This window comes from Pungitius pungitius, chromosome 11 (assembly GCF_949316345.1).
Source record: "Pungitius pungitius chromosome 11, fPunPun2.1, whole genome shotgun sequence".
Classification (NCBI taxonomy): domain Eukaryota; kingdom Metazoa; phylum Chordata; class Actinopteri; order Perciformes; family Gasterosteidae; genus Pungitius; species Pungitius pungitius.
In genome coordinates, this window is record NC_084910.1 from 18,491,771 (window position 1) to 18,513,372 (window position 21,602).

Genomic DNA, 21,602 nt, shown 5'->3' on the forward strand with positions numbered 1-21,602 from the left:
GGGAGGGGGGTGGTGGGCGGGTGGGCAGACCACAACTCGCAGTTCAGATACACAGAATATTAGCTGGAGGAGGAGGGGTGGAATTTGGGCAGGTGGCACCGGATGCAGAGCATATGTCCATAAATGGCGAGTGTGTTGGTGGCTGAGTCCCCCCCCGCCCCCCCCACACTTCGAACCCCCCCCTGACCCGGGGCCAGATGACATGATTTGCATGGTGGGTTTCAGCCTCAAGTGACACGACACCTTTGGAAGGTGTAAGACGCGTAATCCAGCAAGTGACCTTAAGACCCCCCACTCCCAAAAAAAGAAAAGAAACACACACACAGGTGGAAAACACTGCGTCAGAAAGTGACCGCTGACATGAGAACCTCACCACATTATTCAAAGCGCCGGTGGGTTTGCATGAGATTTCAATGATGTGCGTTTGAATAAACCGCAGTGATTTGTGTCCCGTCTGAAACCGTGAAGTTCACTGAACAGCAGAAGTCAAACCACGCGGTGCCCCCCCCCCCAAGAAAAGAAAAAAAGGATGGTCATGGACACCGTTCCAGGTGAAAGGCCTGCTCTTAGAATTGCACAGAAGTGCAGCATGTATTCGTCAGGATTACCCTGGCCCAAACGTTAAAGTGCACTTTATGTATCATCATATTTAAATCATCTTATATTACTAATAAGTCAACACGTTGGCAGCATATTATTAGCGCTTGTTAAAGCTTTACACCTCCTCCATCTGCACTGTAGCAAGTAACTAAACGGATAATCTTCACGTTGCATTCTTTTAACGACATAAATCATATTTCGGAATGTTTTAGAGTTCCTAAAAAATACGGAATTAAACTTTAGCAGCCTGTGAAAGGTCCAGCAAGTAAAAATAAAACACAAATCAACCAAACCAAACGGAGGATATTAACACTTAATATCACCGTACTCACTTCCCTGGTTATTATTGCAGATTATTTCCACCAGAGAGTGAAAATCCACAATCAGAAGTTTCATTCATCGTATTAAAAGCTCCAGCGGTGCCCTCTACCATTTGTACACGTCGGATTAGATGTTGTTAAATATCCTCAGGGAAGCAATCAAGTGTTTTTAAGTTGAGGGCAATTCCCTCGTCTGCTGACAATCAATAAAAAAAATAAAAAAAACATGCCGCGCGGGGACTGTAATAAGGCTGCCGTGTGACCCGCTCTGACAAATTAAGGCGAGTGGTGTTTTTTCATTACTTACACATCCGTTTTCATTTTTTTCCCCCATCAGTGGAAGCAATTAAACAATGATTCCTTAAATTAGTCATTGATTTTCTTCTTCTGTTTTAGCAATGGTGTCACCTTGCAGAAAGGAAATAATAACTTGAAGGGAGTTCTTTTTCATTAGTGCCGGTCCCGTAAGAGCAGAAACAATTCACCTACATGAAAAAGTGGTGTTTTAAATTAGCCATTGATTTTTCCTCAGGTGTCACTTTGGTTAAATGCTTTGTGGTTTCTCTCCAACCTGGAAATTGACAAGAGGCCATAATCTATTAGTCCTTCACACATTCGCCTGAAGCCTTTTTTTCCCCCCCCCACTTCTAGCATGTCAAAGTTTTTATACAATTTTACCATCAAAAACTGTGTGATGATCAAGTAAAAACTTGCTTTTTCCGATCCCTTCCCACACATGAGAACACCGAGAAACCAAACTTAGACCAGATTCTTTTTTTTTTAATGCTCAGATCAAACAAAAACAAGTCAAAAGTCAAAATAATAACAATAAAAAAAGAGAAATCCAGAAAAGCAGGTCGTAACTGCCGCACTTATTCTTTTTTTTTTTAACAAATACACTTACAATTTGAAGCAGCAACAAAATGTGCATTTACCTGATTATACAATGGAACGTTATTTCGGTTGTAACATGAATGTGTTTTTCATCACATTATAAGACTAAATATTCCTTATACTTCTTAAAATTGAATTTTACCAAAAAATGAAAGGCAAAGCAAAAATGTACACCTCATGTTAATCTGGAACAAAACAGAAATCAAATTAGGGAAATATTTGACTTTGTCTTTTTTTTTCCTTTGTCTTTTTTTTTTTTTTTTACATTTTTACGCCAATAAAATCTTTTCATTTTCATTTTGGGGATGCAAATAACCCTGCGTGTATTGGCTGCTGTGTCCACTGACTGCACATACACCTCCACCTGTAATCCATCAAGAAAACTACAAAGCGGCTCAGAGCTTTATTGATTTATCCTAAACACAGGCCGTATTTTTCATCTGCACAATCCCATGATGCATCCTGCTTTTCCTTACATCACCACCCCCAAGGGGCTCCATCGAGAGAATGAACGCCGTCGACACAACGGCAGAACGATGAGCTCCGCAGGCCGGGGGGGGGGGTCGCGTTGCTCCAGAATCACGTCCCTTGGTTGTCACGTTGCCCAAGACGAGCGCCATGAACGCACGGGACGGCTGTTCCAAAGTAAAACAACGACCACAAGCGATCGTCCTTCCAAGCAATCGAGTCTCTTTCGCAGGAAGTCTCTTAAGTTTCAGTCCTCGGGGTGACCATGAGTCCTGTCTCGCCCTGGGCGCCGCATGCTTGGAAACCATAACAAAAACAACCCAAAAAAACAAACAAACAAACAAAAAAGACAACGGAATGATTCCCACGTTAATGTACAAACATAAACAACGGCTAAAAAAGCCAAACCACGCTGCTGGCCCCTGGCAGGTTAACGCCGCGCTTCCTGTCCATAAAGTGCACGCTCCGTCCCGCGGCTTGAAAAGAACAAACAAAGTGTGTGTGTGTGTGTGTGTGTGTGTGTGAGACAGAGAGAGAGAGAGATATGGGGGGAGTCGCCGCTGCCTGTGTGTGTGTGTGTGTGTGTGTGTGTGTGTGTGTGAGACAGAGAGAGAGAGAGATATGGGGGGAGTCGCCGCTGCCTGTGTGTGTGTGTGTGTGTGTGTGAGACAGAGAGAGAGAGAGATATGGGGGGAGTCGCCGCTGCCTGTGTGTGTGTGTGTGTGTGTGTGAGACAGAGAGAGAGAGAGATATGGGGGGAGTCGCCGCTGCCTGTGTGTGTGTGTGTGTGTGTGTGTGTGTGTGTGTGTGTGTGTGTGAGACAGAGAGAGAGAGAGATATGGGGGGAGTCGCCGCTGCCTGTGTGTGTGTGTGTGTGTGTGTGTTCAGTCTTATTCCCGGAGGGACTGTGAACTTGAGGACATGAGGCGGTGGGGGAGGGGTGTGTGTGGGGGGGGGGCTGGCGTTAATAAACGTAGCCTTCGCTGTAGGGGTGCGGCGGGCAGTACGGCCCCTCCTGTACGTAGGCCATGTTCTCGTCAAAGTGCGACAGCGGCACCGTGTCCTCCTCGTTGATCTGCCGCTCCATGTCCGTCTTCAGCACCGGCCGCTGGTTGTCGGGGAACGCCATGGAGAACAAGGCCTCGGGGTCGCACACGAACTTGTAGACGTATCTCTCTCCGGCCACCTGGGGCGCAGAGGGAGGGGAATGTGGGGGGGGGGGGGGGGGGGGGGTTTGGTTGGTTTTTAGAATAAAAATGGCACTATTCACAAAACGTTCTTAATGAAAGGGCTTAAAAAGGCACAAATATTTATTCCTATTGATGGATGGCCCGGAGCGGTTCTAGAGTCAAGGTATTGTCAGAATGTTATTATTAAAGAAACCTGATTGACTACAAGAGAAGATTTTAATAGTAACCAATTTGACACATGAGCGACTGATCAAAGATACGGTTTAGTTTTGCTGATCTTTTATAAATGATTCAGGGAATGTGATTAACTGCTACACAACTTCACCCTGCAACTCTCTCAGGGTCCAGTGTGTTCACACGTTAAAAGCATTTAAAACAGGATTGAACAACTGCCTTAACAATTGGGTTAAGCATAAAGGAAATAGAGCTGCCAATAATCGGTAAAAACCCCCACCTCAGAACAAATCTAAATAATCATTAAGGTCGTGATGATGGAGTTCTGTGTGTGTGTGTCGTACCTTCTGCATGATTCCCTTCTCGTAGTAGTAGCGCAGCGATCGGCTGAGCTTGTCGTAGTTCATCGCCGGTCGATTCTTCTGTATCCCCCACCGGCGCGCCACCTTCGCACCACACATGGATAAACAACACAAAAGGCGGGTCGGTAAACAGAAACGGACCGACCCGAAAACCACGCAGCGCCTTGACCGCTCGCCTCCCGGGCAGCTGGACAAACTTGTTAATCCATATTTTCCCTAATAGGCGGCCATTAGAGCCCGGCCTGACCGGGGATGTGTTCATTAGGAGCTTGTCACGCACCCAGCGGAGGAGGCAGCAGATGTTGCAGCACCTGTCCACCAGACCGCCCACCGCCCGGTGCCCCGCCGTCCAAACCTGAAGCCCCCCCCCGAAGCGCCAGCTTCTGCTCCGCACAGCCCGCCCCGGGTCTCCTTGCTGTTCCTCCACCGTTCCGCTCTATTACCATTTTTTCCCCCCATTTTTTTTTTTTTCATTGGGCGCGCTAACCCTCGTCCCCCGCGTTCGGTCACCTGACGCCATGAATGGAACCCCCTGTTGGCTGCAGCTGGCCCGAGCCTCTAGACGCCGTCGGTGCTGCGTGGGCCACGCGCCCACTCTCTTACACACACCCCCCAACCTGCAACCTGCATCCTCCTCCATCCTCAGTGACTGAGCCCCCAGTGTGTGCGATGCGGGCGCTCACAGACCCGGCCTGTGCTTCCATGTCAAAAGGCCCAACCGCCAACGTGGGTTTCGTTTGAAGGGACGCGGGCGGCCTGGGAAATATTTAGCAGAGCCGCTGGCCTTAAGGGTCGACTGGATGTGATGTGGCTGGGTACAAAGTTCTTATATGTATTTTAAATTCAATGTATAAAGCTGTGATGGTGAAAAGGTGCACGTCCTCACAACGCCCCGATTGATCCCATTGTCGGGGACGTAAAAACATTTAAATGTCCCCCTCACCTCCTCCGGCTCGATGAGCTTGAACTCCATGCCGCGGCCGGTCCAGGCGATGAAGTGGGAGTTGGACGGGTCGTCCAGCAGCGCCACCAGGAACTGCCAGAGCTGCAGCGAGCCTCTGCGCTGGTACGACGGGCCCTCGCGGTAGAGGCCCGACTCCTGTTTGATGTCCCCTGCAGGACGCACAACGGAGCGTGAGGGGGGGGGGGGGGGGAGTTCAACCGGAATGAGTTTTATTCAACATTCACATATCCGCAGTACACCTTTCAGCTGCACCAGGGGAGCCCGGGTGCTCGTTTTGTTCCGGAAAAATGTAGACATTTTCAGCATTAAATCCGTCATGAAAAGTTTTTAGTTGAGCATTTCTACACCTCATGCATTTAATAATGAAAGTATGAAGCCCAATGACACGTAATTTGCGTAACTTCCATTAGTTATGTGTATGCAAACACCGTTGTTTTAAGCGGCTTTGTTGCAACTTCCTTTAAAAAAAACCAAAGTGTGTTTTCGCATCGACTCTACGCATGGACCAAGCCCACATTGATATGCATTCAATATGTTGAATATTGTGATTGGCAACAAATTGGCTTGTTTACCTGTTCAAATACAAATAGTCAGAAACGCTCCTTTAAGCAGGAAAAGGCTGCACAGGTGTGAACTGGGTCGCTATGCTTGGTGGAAATACACCTCCCTTTTTTTTTTTTTTTTAATTTCAGTCTCACTGATCTCACTGAGAACTCACCTTCCACCTTTTCGGGCACCACGCAGGTATCGTCGTAGAAATGCCTCGCCACTTTGTCGAACATGCAACCTGGAAAGAGGGAGACGAGAGTTTGAGAGTTTGAACCACCCACTCGGCGCCAGGGTCAAAGTGCACGACGGCAACGTCCGTCCGGCCCGTCTCGTTTCGGCGGTACCTTCGGTCCGGTTGGCGTGAGCCAGGTAGCCGTCTTGCCGCAGGTACACAGAATGGCAGCTGGGCACTTCTGCTGAGGGCCACAATGGGAGAAGTGGGCGTTAAAAAGAGGGGAGAACACAGCCCCATCTCCGTCATCGGAGGGCCTGCTCACTCAATGCACCAGTGGCTCTGATTAAAGAACGGGGGCCCCCCCCCCCCCAGCGTCGTCGCCCCGCCGCCGGCATCTGCACTCAGAGGGAGATTTACTACCGAAACACATCGCGAAGGGGCTCGATGTGAAGCTTTTTACGGTTTGATTCCTTCTCCCCGCGTGTCTTTTCTCTCATTTAAAAATAAAAAGGAAGCCTTTATTCAAGCGGAATTCACTGCACTGTACACGCTCGTGATCAAAGAAAGGGCCAAACAGGTTCAATAAGCAGACGGTGGCCCCTTCATTTGGGCCCATAAACATTTCTCTGAACTTCATCAAAGTAATGGGCTTGTAGAGGAAATTGCTGCTGATGAAATTACCAGCTCCCCTCCCAGCCTTCCCAACAGGCCTGCTCCAGTCAACATGCCCCACTGTGACTAATAAATTCCCTCTGATGCTCCATCTTGGATCCGCAACAGCAGTACGGGACAGTGCGCACCAGACCACCACAAAGCACACCTCCTCTCTTTATGTTGCCTCCTCATGGTGCGGATGGTCACTCGTAGTCACTGCGATGTGCTCTTTGTGAGTCACACCTTACATCCTGACTGGCTTTGAAACAACACGTTTAACAGTTGATCCATAACCATTTTCATCATTGATTAATCCGTTCAGGCCATTTATCGAGTAAAAATGTCACGAGCCTTCGTAAATGTTATCCTCTCTTGTTTGTATCATTGTGAATTGATTACATTTTGGATGGGCAAAATTTAAAACATGAATACGAAAGGATGTTTTTGTTTGCCCTTTTAGAGTGAATAACAATTGAGTACAATAGTGAAATTAAAGATCAATCATTAATGGGGTGCATCGTTAGGTGCGGCTTCTGCCTTGAGACGTGTTTATGCTAAGCGGCTAAAAGCCTGGATGCTACAGAGAGGCTCTTTTCGGGGATCTAGAAGTCGTGAAAACTCAATAAACACATCCGTGGCAAAGTAAACTCATGAATCCAGGGCCGATCGCTTTGCTCTCTGACTGAAGGGACGAGCGTGGGAGGGCGGACTGCCCCGCCACCCCCCTTTCCACTTTCCTATTAGAGCGCCACAGGAAATGGCGACCGGCACAGACACCCGGCCCAACCAGATCCCCTGCCCTAATAATGGGCAAACTCAATAAACGCCCCCCCCCCCCTTCTCCTCCTCCTCCTCTTCCTCCTCCCACATCTTCTCCCATTCCTGAAATGAAACACTCGGGCAGCTGCTCTCTCTCTCTCTCTCTCTCTCTCTCTCTCTCTCTCTCAGTTCTTTTAAGCCTCTCACCTGAGTCGTAGGTGAAGTCCCGCGGCTCCTGTTTGATCATCATGGCGCCCGGGTACGCGTGGGGCAGCGGCGCCCCCATCACGGCCGGGTGTTCGAACAGGGGGTCGGGGTACTCCTGCTTGAAGCCCTGAGGAGGGAAGGGGATGTTGGGCTCGGACATCTGCCTGTGGTAGATGGGCCGGCTGTCCCGGGCCATGGTGGGCGGGGAGGGGAACGAGTGGCACGGCTCGGAGAGCTGACGGCGAAATCTGCCGAGTCAGACGATTCGTTATCAGCCCCGAGAGACAAAACGCTACTTTGTTTCCTTCAGCATGGTCACAGAAGAAAGCCAGAGGTCGGGTTGTTACAATATGATACATGTAAACCGGTCTAAGTTACATAACACCCTACCTGTGGTCCATGGAGTAGGCGCTGTCGGGGAGCGGCTGCGAGGCCGGTATGTGGGCGTAGGTCCGGTCCGGTTTGGGCGTCGGGGCCGCCGTGGGCGAGGCATGGTGGAGGGGGGACACGGGGGTGCTACAGGGGGGCGTCACTGGGCTGGAGGGCTTCATTCCTGCAGGCTGCTTCTGCTCATAGGCACTGTGGAGACACAGAGGAGAGTCAGATGCGGCTTCAAGGAGGCTTGAAGTAGGCACGTGGAAAATAAAAGAGCTTTCATTATAGTCACAGAATTCATCACGTGCTTCGTGTTTTGTCTTACATGTTTGGGAATAAGGCTTTATCCATACACTTGTGCATCTGTTGACATGCTTTACACAAGGTGAGGTAAATATGGAAGAAACTATGGATGAAAAGAAAGAAATGCTGAACAGAAGAAAACAGTGGGATGGAGGGATATGAAATCTTGTTGTATATTTTAAATATTGTTACTTTTATTTTGAAAAACCTTAGAGCACCTTGTCTGAGAAACAAATCTTTACCAAAAGATGAATTCAACCACATTATCAGAGTTAACAGCTGCTTTTGCTCCTATATTCTCCTTTGTCTGCCACACATTTGTCCTTCTTTGAATTCCGTCAGCTCAGACGAATCCCGACTTGTTTCGGATATATTAAAGGATATAAATTAAAAGGATATATTAAGGCAAATCCCACCCCCTCTTGGCGCACGCTGTGGAGGTTCTAACGTAAAGCGAGCCTTGCCAAATGTTGGACAGATTTCCTTAATCCCCAGGTGAGCGAATGAATCACGCAGATGATTCAGCAACTTATGAAACCGCTCCTTTCCGCATTGAAGGTCATTACACGAGCATGCAAAGACAAGTCATGTGAAGTAAATAAAAAAAAAAAAAATAGAATAAATCAAGAGTTCCCGAAGCATCTCGTTTTAAACAATTGAAAAAGAACAATACAGGTCAACATATAACTACCAAAAATGAACTGATAAATATATACAACTGTCATAATATTCAACTAATGACATGAGTGGATCCAAAGTACTCCAAATATATTGTACTTTTGGCACTAATTTTCACTAATACGGTGCTGCTTAAGGACAGAATCGTGAATGAATCATCCAAATAAGAAAGGGGGGCTTTGCTTCTTGTTTTTTTTTTTACTTGAGTGACCAAATCTCTAAATGTGTACAAAGCGTTTGAAAACAGGCGTAGTAGTTAAAGTACGGCCCGGCGCCCACCTGACGTTGAAGGGGCACTTCTCTCCATACTGGAGCTTGAAGGGCCGTTCCTGACTACAGTTGGAGCTCCGCTCTGAACACGGGCTGTGCAGCTCCCTCTTGATCTTCAGCTGCAGTCCGTGGAAAGCCACTAGACGAGACAGAGAGAGGGGGGGGGGCAGGGGGGGGTCATTTAGATACTGAGCGACAAGGAACCACATCCCGATCAACCTCGTTAGATACCACAGACTGCAGATCAGATCTTTATGTTTGCAGATGTGCTCAGTGTATTTTTTACACTGCATGTGTTTAGTTTAGTTAGTATTGAGACAATTTATGAAGGATAAGTTAAAAAAAAAAGACGTTTTTGGTAAACATCTGTCCGCAACACAAACAACTCACTCCAAATGTCATTTGTTCAGCCTTCAAGCTCCTGACAGCGACTCTTTTAGTGAAATATGTCATGAAGCTGGATGTCAATACGCTCCAGACGTCAACAACAGGGCTCATTGATCCGGAGGGGGGGGGGGGGGAGGGGGGGGGGGGGCGTATTTCTGCGCTCTCGGCCTACGGCCCCACAGTGAGCCCGGTGCATCGGAGAGGCTGTTAAGTGCCTGATCCGTCCTGATTAACATGCCATCATCTCGAGTCATGATCAGCGCTAATGCAATTGGCTGCGCTTCTGACGAAGAAGAAGCCAGTCAGTCAGAATGAAGTCGGGCTCGGGTGGCCTCGCAGAGGGGGGAGAGGTGGGAGGGGGGGGGGGGGGGTTGGGCTGCACACGGAGCAGCGGTGAGTCTGTCCCCGCAGCATCCAAGCGTAGAGGGACTGAGAGACGGCCTTTTTTATCCCAAAGCGGGCGTGAAATTGTGAATGGAAGAAAGAAAAAAGGAAAAAAAAGGGGGTGGGGTGGGGGGGGGGGGGATTCAACCGCTTCCCCGGTTGGGATAGAGTACAAACATTTAGACGTTCGACGACCCGGAGACTCAAATTTGCGGTTTTGAGAGTATTTTTTCTTTAAGGTGCGCCGACGTTGGCGAGGAGCCGAGGGAGGAGGATGTTTTGAGGACTTTTCTCACGGGTGACTGACAGCTGCCGTACGAGCAGGGGTCGATCTGCCAACAGCCCATCTGAGGCGCAGCCGGGTCCCCGGGGGGGGGGGGGGGGGGGGGGGGGGGGCCACATGGGCCGGGCCTCGACAAAGCTCAGGGGCTGTTCGCAGCCCCTCGCCGGGGGCCTGACCTTTCCCCGGGTCATCGATCAGAGGTCAAAGAGACACTTCCTGAGGGGAGACCTTTGGGCGGGCGCGGCCCGCCGTTAAGCGGCCCGAGGAGCCCAAACAACACCCGTTGTTATGAATGTTCAGTGTCGCTTTTCATCCTGCCCGCTGAAAACACGCGTGTATTTATTGTCCTCCGGGTTCAGAAGGTCTCCCCTGGCTCGCGCCAGACTTTTCTTCGTTTAATCCACGTCAAGGTCTTTGAATTTACATACGTCTGTTTAAAAAAAAAAAAAAAGTACCGCGTCGCGTCGGCCATTAGCGACAGCTTGGCGTGTGTGCTGCAGCGGAGGGCCTTGAATTAGAAATGGAAATGTCACAATGGATTTGGTCAGTGGGGTGCCACGGTACACAAATCAATAGCGAGGGCATTGCCTCGGACTTAAACAGAGACTTCCTTTTTAGTCCAAAATGTCATGCACGTCGCTGCTTGATTGCTCTCATTATCTACATATTGATTAGCCAGGATGGTGTTTAAAAGTAGAAGCAGTTAGAACAATTACTGCCTCTATTTTTTGTTGATGTGTTTTTTCCTCAAAGCCATTAACTGAAATGGTCTGAAACTGTCTTTGATTTTTTTTTTGAGATTCAACACATTTCATTCTTTGTTTTGTCCATGTACAAGATTCGTCTAATCTTCATACATTTCCTCAATTCAATTGTAGCCGACACTTTTTTTGTTAATCATTTTGGGATTGCTGTCAAAGAACTCTTGGCCCTAAACGTTATATATTCTCAGGTACGAGTGGTGTTTTTTGGCAGAACCGGAGCCAGCGTTTGGCAGATATTTCTCCGGCCCATTCATAAAAAAAAAATTAATTGGCAACAGCGAAAAGCCCTCCGTTCCATTTTCACCTACGGTAGGTGCTCGGCTTTGCTGTTAAATGACGGAGGCTCAGATCTGCTGGTAACGTGTGGCCTCATTTTACACCTCAGCTACTACTTCGGTCCCTGCTAAGTTATGCTAATTGTAGGCATCTGTGTTGGAGTTTGAGACAAAGAAGAAAAAAAATGTTCTTCTTCTCCTCCTCCTTCAGCCCCGAGGACACTCGCTCACACGCTGCTTCTGTCGGCGTTGAGAGAGACCGCCATGGCTTCCTGAGAAGTGATGAATCGAAGGCCGCGGAAAAAAAAAAAAAAAAAAAACAACACCCAGGGAAAGGAACCGCCAACCTTTCCTTTACGGTACAATTTCTGAAGGCCCATTCGTTGATATCATCTGTTAAAACACACTAGCAAAATGTTGAAATATTATTGTGGTATTACTAATAAGAATCCAATAAAAAAAAAAGGTACTGAAAAATTATTTACATTAAAATGTAGAATGTATATCTTTACTAGATTCATGTTTGTAAAAAAAGGATTCTGCAATGAATTTAGCTCCTGGTTTGTTTTGCTATCGCTACCAATTAGCACAGATAGCAAATACCAGAGGAAAAATGTTCAGGCTTTAAACACAACCAAAAAGATTTTATTTTGGGAAACTATCAAATTTGTTTTCAACATTTACATTTAAAACCAATTACCTTTTACATTCATGAAAAATATATTATTGTTACAATCCTGGTTAATATAAATAATGCTAATTAGCAAAGAGAGCTAACTAGCTAGTAAACAGTAAGGCTAAACTTCACTTGAAATTTGATCAATATAAAATAACAACTGACGGGTTAACGATGATATTGGAGTGAATCCATTAAAGAGGTCACAAACACGCGTTTACATTTGAGATAAAAGGTGCTAAATGTCTATCGTTTTTAGCAAAGAAAAGTTGGTCAACGGAGGGAGGAATAAGCGCGTCACAACTTCCAACTCGAACTCGCTGTCCTTCGCTCCCCAACTCGGGGACAAGTCTCCCGGCGGCTCCCTCTCTGCCTCCCCCCCCCCCCCCCCCGTCTCTCTCTCCCCGTTCGGTCGGACCCATATGGGAGCGCTGCCGGCTGGGACGCCTGCTCGCTCGCGCGCGCGCCCAACCCAGTGCCCTCACCCTCCCGCCATCTGTCAGCGGCTCGCCAGTCTGCCGCGGGTTTGCCAACAGGACAATTCAGATGGTCAGCAGTCTCCTGCCACCGCGGCCACCCACCCCGGCTGCCTCTGAAGGACACCGGGACAGTCTCGGTGACCTCTGGTTCTCTGCCGTACGCCGCGAGGCTCCTCCGCCTCGGAGGTTCGGGGTGGGCCAATTCACACCAAACGGTGCAATGTCCAACCGGATAATGAATGGGGAGAATAAAGTAGGATGAGGGATATCTTTTTTTTTTTTTTTCACTCCTTAACTCCATTTTCGCTTCTCTTGATTCAACCTGGCGAGCTAATATGGCTGCACGTAAATAAATAGGTAAAGAATATTTTAAAAGCTTTAAAGACGTTCGAAAGGACGATGATGTGAATCGATGGTCATTTGGCTGACAATGGTTAAAATGTTTTAGATTTCTGCTTCCTCTTATCCAAACATTCTACTGCAAAGCTAAAAAGGTCAGCAATGAAAATTTTCCCCCGTGACCTTTCCTCTCTGTTCTAGTTCCTCCCTCCCGCATTTCATCTCTCCACTCCGTTTCCAGGTGAGACAGCGTTGAGGACATAGGGAAGACTTGTTTTGTGTGTCTTTTCTCACAGTTTCATTTGCGTTTTGGCTCATCTGAAAGACATGTGCTCGCTCGGGGTCCCACTGAGCTCCACTCGCTCCATTTCTGTCCCCACCTTGGCACTACTTCCCCCTCCAGAAGTAAGGCCGTGCCAAGTCGCCAGTCACTGTGTGCAGCCAGCGTGCACAACCAGGTGTACGACTAACCGCCTAATCCTTAACACTGAGAGAGTGAAAGCAGCTCACGTCAAAGACAGAAAAGCGAGAAGGGTAATTTTGAAAAATAAAAAAAAACTGAATTTCTTTCTCATGCGGGATATAAAAAAAACTTTAAAAAAACAAAACGGAAGGAGTAAATAAAATCCTGCATGCTTTCATACTGTATAACAGGAGGCCAACACGCCTTCAACTGAGGAGGACAAACACAGTATTGAATAATATTAACCTGCCGGATTTAGAAAATCCAACCACACTGGATGGTTTGCACAAATAGCACTTCAAGGAAAGGTCTCGTAGGAGCAAGATTTTGTTCCGAAAAAATCATTTTTCAAAAACAGCCATCAATTGACTACGAGTTAAAAATATCACCAGTGGGGGGGGAAAAAAAAGGAGAAGATCTGCCACAATATTTTGACGTTCATGGAAAAAAATCACAGTGCAATAATATCTGGGTGGTGGTGAGAGGCACATGAGCGACAGAGAGAAGGGACAGACTGATATGAAGACACAGATAGAGACCCCCCCCCCCCCCCCCAAACGCAGACCCACAAGACTGCTGCAGCTCTCCAGAGAGCATTTGTGCGAGCAAAGGTGAGGGTAGCGAGAGATGCGTAAATAAAACAACAAAAAAAAAAAGCACCACCACCACCGTCGTCACACTGACTTTCCCCGAGAACGAACACAAGCAGCCGAGACGAGTGAAGAAAAGAAAAAAAATATCAAGTATCATAGAAGTTCACACACACACACAAAAAGCATGCACACGGGAGCAAAGCGTAGTCTCTTACTCACAGTTTTCAGTCTGGAAGTCTGGAACGAACTGCTCGTCATTGTCGGGAACTTGAGCTAAAAGACACGGAGCAGAGGAGAAGAAAGGCGGTGATTGTTGGTGATGTTGACGGGGGCAACGCGGCGTTGACGGTGGACGCGCCGCAGGCCCGGCGCACAACCGCCTCCCGGGGACTTCAGCTCGGCTCGTCCCGGCATTGTTCGCCTCCTGCGCGTCGGGTCGGAGGACACCAACGATATGTTGTGCGGGGCGTGAGGGGTATTTAGAGGTCCCGTGTTGCCAATTGTATGTGCTTCGACGAGCCAAAATGCCCTCATCTTAGCAAGTCATTTTTATCTAATTCCAGGAGGGTTATTTTTCTATATACATTGTTTTTTTCCTGTGCATCAAAAAAATTAAATGAGATTTGGGCAGCCAGAACATTCCCACCACAGAGTCGTGTAGTATTAATTCTAGAAATTTCTAGTGTTTTACACAACCTTCCTCTGCAGGACAGGCTTGTTCAGATGAAAAATTCCATTTTTTATTTTAGAAAATCCTTTAAGAAAACGTGCCGTGATTCTAGTGCCTTTTGTGTACGACCATGAAACAATCATTAAAAAAAAAAAAAGAAGTCAGATGGATTTTAGATTTAATAAAAGAACTGGATAATAAAAAAAATAAGACGTACTGCAGGAAATGCACCAAAATGACACTATGTGCCTAATAACCTTGAATTGTGATGAACAATACGTCCTCCGTGGCATCCCAAAGTAAACCCTGTTTTCCCGTCTGCCTGCGAGTTTTTTTTTTTTTTTTTTAGGGGTCCGTCTACTTCCTAATTCCACTTCCTGAGGTCGCGTGGCCCATTGACTGCTCCGCGGCCTCGCCTCTCGCTCCTCGCCAGCAGCCAAACACCCATTGTTAACAGTATCTAATTGGCTTCCTCCCTACTGGTGGATCCACCTGTACCTGCCGCGTGAGGTCTGTTCCAGAAACCTCCAACGCTTCACCCTGCCGCTTCAAAAACGCCCCTGCACTCCCAGGCTAATGCTAAAATAATGAAGCCCGCTCCGGCTCCAATTAGCCACTTACATATTTATATCACACATATTTACACTCGGTGACAGATCTCCGTGTCCCTCAAGCTCGTCTCTCTCTCTCTCTCTCGCTGGCGAAAGGCAAAGAGAGATTTAAATGTGTCATTAGCACGTCTATTTATACACACAATGAGGTGGATCTTCATTATCACAGGGTTGGTAACATGTCTCGACATGTCTGGAGATTTTTTTTTAAATCGAAAAATACAGATTTTCCCATTTCTTTTTCCCCTCTTGATGTGATCAGAGACGGGGGGGTCGCTCCTTCGCCGGCGGAGGTGCGAATTGAGGAGAGTAAACAATCAACAGATCAAGAGGCGAGTTTGCTCCATATTTTACGACAACGCTGAGCGGGGGTGAAGGGAGCGGCAAACAAAAGACGCAGAATGAAGCCCTCGGTTTTAAAAAAAAAATACAATTTGCAACATTACAAAGTCGTTCATCTGGGAAACAACTTTGCTGTTTTACTCCACTTTGTTAAGATTCCTTTTCCTACTAAAACCTTCCAAAAGCATAAACGCCTGAACTCTTAATCGTTTTTTTTTTTGTTTGTTTGTTTGTTTTTTACCCCCCCGCTGAATGAAAATCCCGGAAACAAGGGAGGAACCCACGAACAGTCACTTCAGGGAACCTGACTCGGAGAGGGACAAAGAGAGGAGCGAGGAGACACACACACACACACACACACACAAAGAGAGAGAGAGAGAGAAAGAGTCCAAAGAGGAAGTACGGGATGGATGAGTCACCGGCCTCAGTCTGTGAATGAGCCAGCTGATCTCTGCAACAAACTCCTGGGGAGGGACGGCGGCGCTGGAACTCCGCCGCCATTCACAAAACAAGAACAACACCCTTCCTCCTCCTCCTCCTCCTCCTCCTCGTCCCCCCCGACCCCACCGGAAAAAAACAAAAAACAAAGAGGGAGAAGGAGAGAAAGGAAAAGAGGGAGTGAGGTAAAAAAAAAAAAAAAAAGGGGGAGAAGTTGTAAACGTGGGGCCTGAGCGAGAGACGCAGTCGGAGGCCGAGTTGTCAAAACACTTTTTAAAAAGAAGCCGCGACCACAGCACCGGCAAAAGAAGAGACACCACTCAAATGAAAAAAGAAAAGGTGACTAAATAAGTCTTAAAATAAAAGTCAGCTGGGCGTGGGTGGAGGGCAGAAGTGGTCTGTGGTCCCTTCAGCCCGTCTCCCATAATTCCTCCTCTCGTTCCAATTACCTGAACCAATAAATCTTAGGGATGGCAAGGTATTCCTTTTTTTTCCCTTCGTCTTAATGGACAGGAAGTCGTTCATTAAATCTACAGTTTTGAAGTGTACGTCGTCAGGTTGATCCACGACAGGCAGAACTGTAATCTTTAACGGTGATAATTCTTATCGCCCGCCGCTGTCTCTCGTCTCACTTTGCATACTGAAATATTAAAACCGTGTCTTATTCGATTTTTTTTTTTCTTCTTCTTCTTCTTCACGCCCAGCGGTGTGCGCCACGCCGACTCCTAATCTAACCGCTGCTCAAATTTGGTCTCGACCGTTACGATATCTGTTTCAACGCGGGCTTTAAAAAAAAAAAAAAAAAAAAAGCTTTCCGATTGCCCTGCGAGCATTTTCAAACGTGTTAAAGAATAGATGGAGCCTATAAATGATTTAAAGTCTTATTCACCTGTGTGAAGGGAGCGAGCTAAAGCCTCTCCACACACTGGGCGGGGGGGGGGGGGGGGATGTATTACGACTCAAAGCGTATTTAAAAAGGAAAAAGTATTGAAAATGATTCAATTATGCTGCGCACTTGAGAAGTCTACTTTAGGACTAGAATGATGGCTTCACACGCGGAGACTGACTGATTTCACAGGCTGGGATTCTAATGCTGCAATGATACCATACAAGAAAAGAAAAAAATTCTAATAAAGTTCATTTACACAAATAAAAGACCATTATTTCTAATAATTCCCATTTGTGACTTTTTTTTTTTTTTTACAATCAATATCAAAATGTATCAATAGTTCCAAATGCATTTCAGACTATAGAAAATTATTCAAACTGTAATTTTACACTAAAACCAATTCTAAAAATGACTATCATGCAAACTTTTAGTGTTTAACACCTAGTTTTTTTTAATCTGTATAACATTATACGTTTAAACGAGTATATGCAGTAAAGGGAAGAAGCTATTTTGGGTTACAGTTGAGACAAGGAGTTGAAAATAAACAGTGCCTTGGCTTGTTTGTATTAAGAAAAACTGCAGAAAAAGAGTCAAATCACTCTTTCCAAGCAGGTACGTTCTTTCACTTTGTACAAGTTGACAGTTTGAAATACAAAACAACTTATCTCATAAAAACCCAACCTGCACTCAACTTGCAATTAAAACTTTAAGAACATACGAAATAGTCAAAGAGATTTTCATCTCACTGAGAATTACAACAGTCAAGCAAAGAAACCAGTGTATCATGCACATGCAAAGGATAAAAGGACCAATATTCAACACTAACCAAAACTTCGGTGCTGCAGACACGCTGGAAAGAGGACACTCGCACTTAAATCCTGAAGCATCACGTCTCAGTTAGACCACAAAGACCAAGTCTTGCCATTAGAGAAAAAAAAAAATTAAAAAGCAAAGAAATGGATAAATATATATATTTTTAAAATAAATCGCCGCTTTCAGAGAAGGACTTTGGCGTTTTAAAAAGATAAATTATAGATCCATTCTTTCTTTTTTTTTTTGGGGGCTGCCAAGAAATAAAACTGAAGACGACAAGGTGGTGATACAGCTGGAGCAGATAGAGAGGTGTGCCGAGAGGAAGCAGAGAGAGAGAGAGAGAGAGAGAGAGAGAAGGAGGGAGGGAGGGAGAGAGGGAGAGCTGGTAGGCTACAGCGGAGCTCTGGTGGAGGTGGAGGTGGAGGCGGCTGGCGTGCAGTGCGTTAGCTCCTGCCAAAAGCAGAAGAGGCAGTGAGCGTCGGAGAGCCTTCTCCTGGTAATTTGTGATGACACTCTCTGGGTAGAGCCGCCTCTGTCTCCCTCAAGACCCCTCGCTCACAGTCTCTAATGTATGCATGACACACAAGGTGCCTCTTCCACACAGGCTTTTAATTGGACTGCGACACAAGGCTGGTAACTCCAGGCAGACCCCCCCCCCCAACTCATCTCTCCTCCGTTTTAAATATAAATATATATATTTTTATTGCTCAGGATTTTGAAAAACTCACCCTCTGCCAGCCAAGTCTCTTGCAGCTGACTGAGGTCCTGGAAGAGCTCTGTGGGGAAGAAGCAGAGAACAAGGTGAAGCCAGTAAAAAAAAAAAACACACACACACACACACACTTAACGCCCCGGAGGAGCATCAAGAGACGACCAGCTTCATGACGGCGGTGCCGACTCGCCGTCAGAGCCCCTTTGGATCCCAGTGGGCACGTGCGCAGCTAATAACAAGTCAATTTGTGTCTCTGACCGGTGACGGAGGCTTGTGAGAATCATCACAGGCCGCTGTGTTGTAATTGAGATTCTCTAGTTAGCAGCGCAGGTGGCCACAAACCAATTGAATTTTTGCTAAATGTTTAGGAGCCGTGAAATTAACTTCTCCCTCTGCCCTCTGCCTACCTTCGCTGTCCAGAGCCAAGTCGGACTTAATGAATTTTCTCTTTCTGTCATTTGCTGGCCTCTCGCAGCTCGTGTTTCCGTGTGGCTTCTGCAACAAAGAGGAGAGACACAGATCAATGCATTCTTTCCCTCACCGGAGCGGGGATTCTGCTGTCGGGACGCAGCAGCTCGCGTGCAAAACCGAAAGAGCCTTTAATGAGCCTCAAACAAACACACTTCCAAAGCCATGCAAAGGGACCCGCACTTCACCCGTCAGATGTAAAACAACAAGTTGTAACACGGCGCTGTGACCAATAACACAGTTTGTATAGTAGCGGGCACCTTGTTTAGCTGTTGATCTTTGATTATTGGATGAAACTTAAATGGTCCCTGAGGGAGAAATGAGTCTTGGCAGCAGCAGGAAGAGAGACAAGAGATCTGATCAGAACCAATCAAAGTATTACAGAAAAGAGAAGAAAACATTTTAAAGATGATGCGAGAGGTCTGCATTTGTTACTCGAAATGCTTACAGGTTCCCCCCCCCCCCTTTCTGGTTCAATGACAACTCACTTTGGAGTTACAGTAAGGCACTTGCTGGTCGCGTAATCTATCCATTCTCCGCCTCTGTGGTCTTTTTTAATTGACGAGCGATCTGCAGAGTCTCCAGAGTCTCCTGCCCGGTCACCCTTGAGAAAGAAAAAAAAACAAAAACACGAGATGGATGAAAAGCAGAAAGAGAAGAGGACAGGGGTGGGGGGGGACCTCTTGCCAGTGGTTTAAGTGCGGAAATTGCCGACTGCACCTCCGGCGATGCGGCAGAGTTAAGTTGACAAGCAGCAAATCTCGTGCGTAAAACGAGGAACGCGCTGCTCCGGGGCGCGCCGAAATCTTTTACACGATAGAATTAGCTCCTGCCGCACATGAAGAGTATGTCTGTGTGTGTCTGTGTGTGTGTGTGTGTGTGTAAGGGGGAGGGTCAGAAAAAGGGAAAACTACCATGCAACTTACCCTGCGAGCGCGTATCAGATCCTCACGGTCCCGGCTGCTGCCTCGCGCCTCTCCCCGCCGCTCACTGCGCTGCTTTGTGGCGGCTCGGCATCGCCTCCCGGGGCCTCCCATGGAAACCGGCCGCACTCCGCTTCCTATTGGTCGTCAATGTCTTTCACTTGGATCAGATTGCTGGCGGTCAATCACGCACGGCTGCGGGCGGGTAACGCACCGGAGAAGACAATGGTAACATTGTAGTGTCATGCTTTTTTTTTTTTTAATAAACGGGAGAAAGGCTGGACTTTATGTATATACGCACCAAACTTTGTCAAAATGTATTTTTTTTTGTTTAAAGTCATAAACATGCACCCGCACGGCAACACCCCACTCTCTCACACACACACACACACACACGCGCACGCACGCGACCGCGCGCTCCACTCCCGGTGAAGTGCGTGTCCATGGTAACTGTGTTTTGAAGAGTCTCCTGCACGGAGACGTGGTCCGGGAGGGACCGGCGACCCGCGGGAGGCACTGACCTGGAAGTAGAGCTCGGGTCACCGGCCGGAACTAAAGGCAGTACGGAGCCAGAGAGCCACGTGACGAGTTACTTTATACAAGAGGAAATGTGCTGACGTAGCCCAGAGCCCGTGTGGTGGTCATGCCGCTTTCTCGTTTTCCTGTAGCTTTCTGGTTTACTGCGATGTTTTTTTTTATCCACCTCACGTGAAAGCGAATGCAGCAGAGTGGAATACTGGAGGAGGCAGAGTTATCTAGCCGATTTGAAATAAAGTTAAATGTAACCAGCGTGAACACAAGATCAGCAGTCCACAGTCACGTGTATCGATGGCTAATGGATAGCATGGCTAGCTTACTTAGCAAGCTGGTAGTTTGCAGAACATATTGATATATTTATTTAAAAAATGTCATCATTGTCGACATAAAGCACGTCAAATAATCAACCACGAAAAGCTGTAAGATCAAATAAAATAAATACGGGTTAATAAACCTGTAAGTTAGTTAAACCAGCTAAATTAGCTAAGCTAACTATTGACGTTATGCTAGCAACTTGGACGCTTTTTTTCGCCGTTGTTTCCAAAATCCAAAGAGCAACAGAGTGTTTCTTCTTTCAAAGACAATTTGACTAGATAATGCATAAGGAGCTTTACTTTACTTAAGGACTTACCTTGCCTAATTAGATAATGGCTTTCTTTTCTTTCTGACCTGACGTCATGTAGGCGTGCCATGCATCAAAGTAACCGGAAAGGCTAGAATATTGGCTTAAGATAGCACCACATTCCTAGTATGCAATGGCTAATTCCAAATACTTGATATACTTCATTTATTGACTTGTATATCCGTTCAGTATATTTAGAGTAATATGAAGCCGCAAACCTACCGAAAAGTAATAAATGTAGTTCCAAAAAATGACAATACCGTTTGTACAGAGTTTTGCACCCTGTCACAACAAGGAGGAAGCTTCATGTGTTTGGTGACTGCAGTGGTGAAAATTTTGATTCCTAAAAATGTTTCCAAAGTACAATAATCAACATAGATTTTCCCATTCACCTTTGCAGGAAGAGATCTAGGACAAACCACCGAAAGGGAATTTTACCATTGCATTTCACACTTGACTGAGATACGGATGTATCGAAAGTCAGCTGTGGTCACGTTGATGCCATCTTGGGTCCACGCAGTGTTCCATTACCAGCCAGGTGAAGTGGATGTGAACTGATATACTGTGTCACTCCTGCTGAACCCCCCCCCAGGACGAAGAGACGCAGTTCAAGTGCAGGCGTGCACCCGTCTGACATCGAGACACGCAGTAAACAAAGTGCCACTCCACAGTAGGATACAAAAGATTTCTCTTTGTGTATTCTACTACCATGGTAGGTTCCTGGAATTCCCTGTGGTTTTTTTTCCTCCTTTCCTCCTTTTTTGGTTATTATTTGGCTCTGAAGGGGGCTTGCATATTTATCAAACTGACAATCTCGCAATAAATAATTTGATTTGAGAAATACAAATACAAATATAGTCAACATTGTTAGCAATAGTAACAAATTAATGAAAATTAAATGACATTTTCTTCATAACCTGCAGTCAGTGACATTGGGGGCTCCATGGCAACACAGCTCTGACAGCTTGGACGGAAGCAGTGGGGGGGCGGTG

General features: G+C 46.7%; 1 protein-coding gene across 6 annotated transcripts; it reads right to left on the minus strand.

Annotated features, from left to right (window-relative positions):
* Positions 1–1,679: 1,679 nt before the first annotated feature.
* On the minus strand, positions 1,680–19,768 carry etv1 (ETS variant transcription factor 1). Of its 6 annotated transcripts, none has more exons than XM_062565570.1 (14): positions 19,753–19,768; positions 19,455–19,646; positions 19,017–19,132; positions 18,468–18,555; positions 18,077–18,124; positions 13,805–13,858; positions 8,952–9,081; positions 7,707–7,895; positions 7,317–7,564; positions 5,866–5,934; positions 5,691–5,759; positions 4,952–5,121; positions 3,991–4,092; positions 1,680–3,468 (listed from the first exon to the last, which is right to left on the minus strand). In XM_062565570.1, exons 3-14 carry the CDS (start codon positions 19,059–19,061, stop codon positions 3,247–3,249), a joined length of 1,434 nt encoding a protein of 477 aa, XP_062421554.1. In that variant the 5' UTR covers positions 19,062–19,132; positions 19,455–19,646; positions 19,753–19,768; the 3' UTR covers positions 1,680–3,246. The 6 variants fall into 6 exon arrangements, with proteins under 6 accessions (XP_062421554.1, XP_062421553.1, XP_062421556.1 ...); XM_062565569.1 differs by having other exon boundaries at positions 5,866–5,937; positions 19,753–19,767; XM_062565572.1 differs by lacking the exons at positions 19,455–19,646; positions 19,753–19,768 and adding exons at positions 17,362–17,798; positions 18,789–18,853 and having other exon boundaries at positions 19,017–19,133.
* Positions 19,769–21,602: the final 1,834 nt, after the last annotated feature.

Excerpts from the sequence above, each read along its gene's own strand:
- etv1 (XM_062565569.1), bottom strand. The coding sequence starts at position 19,061 with ATGGATAGATTACGCGACCAGCAAGTGCCTTACTGTAACTCCAAA. Across the intron at positions 18,556-19,016 it reads TGCCTTACTGTAACTCCAAA|AAGCCACACGGAAACACGAG; the intron begins GTGAGTTGTCAT and ends TCTTTGTTGCAG. Across the intron at positions 3,469-3,990 it reads AGAAGGGAATCATGCAGAAG|GTGGCCGGAGAGAGATACGT; the intron begins GTACGACACACA and ends TCTGCGCCCCAG.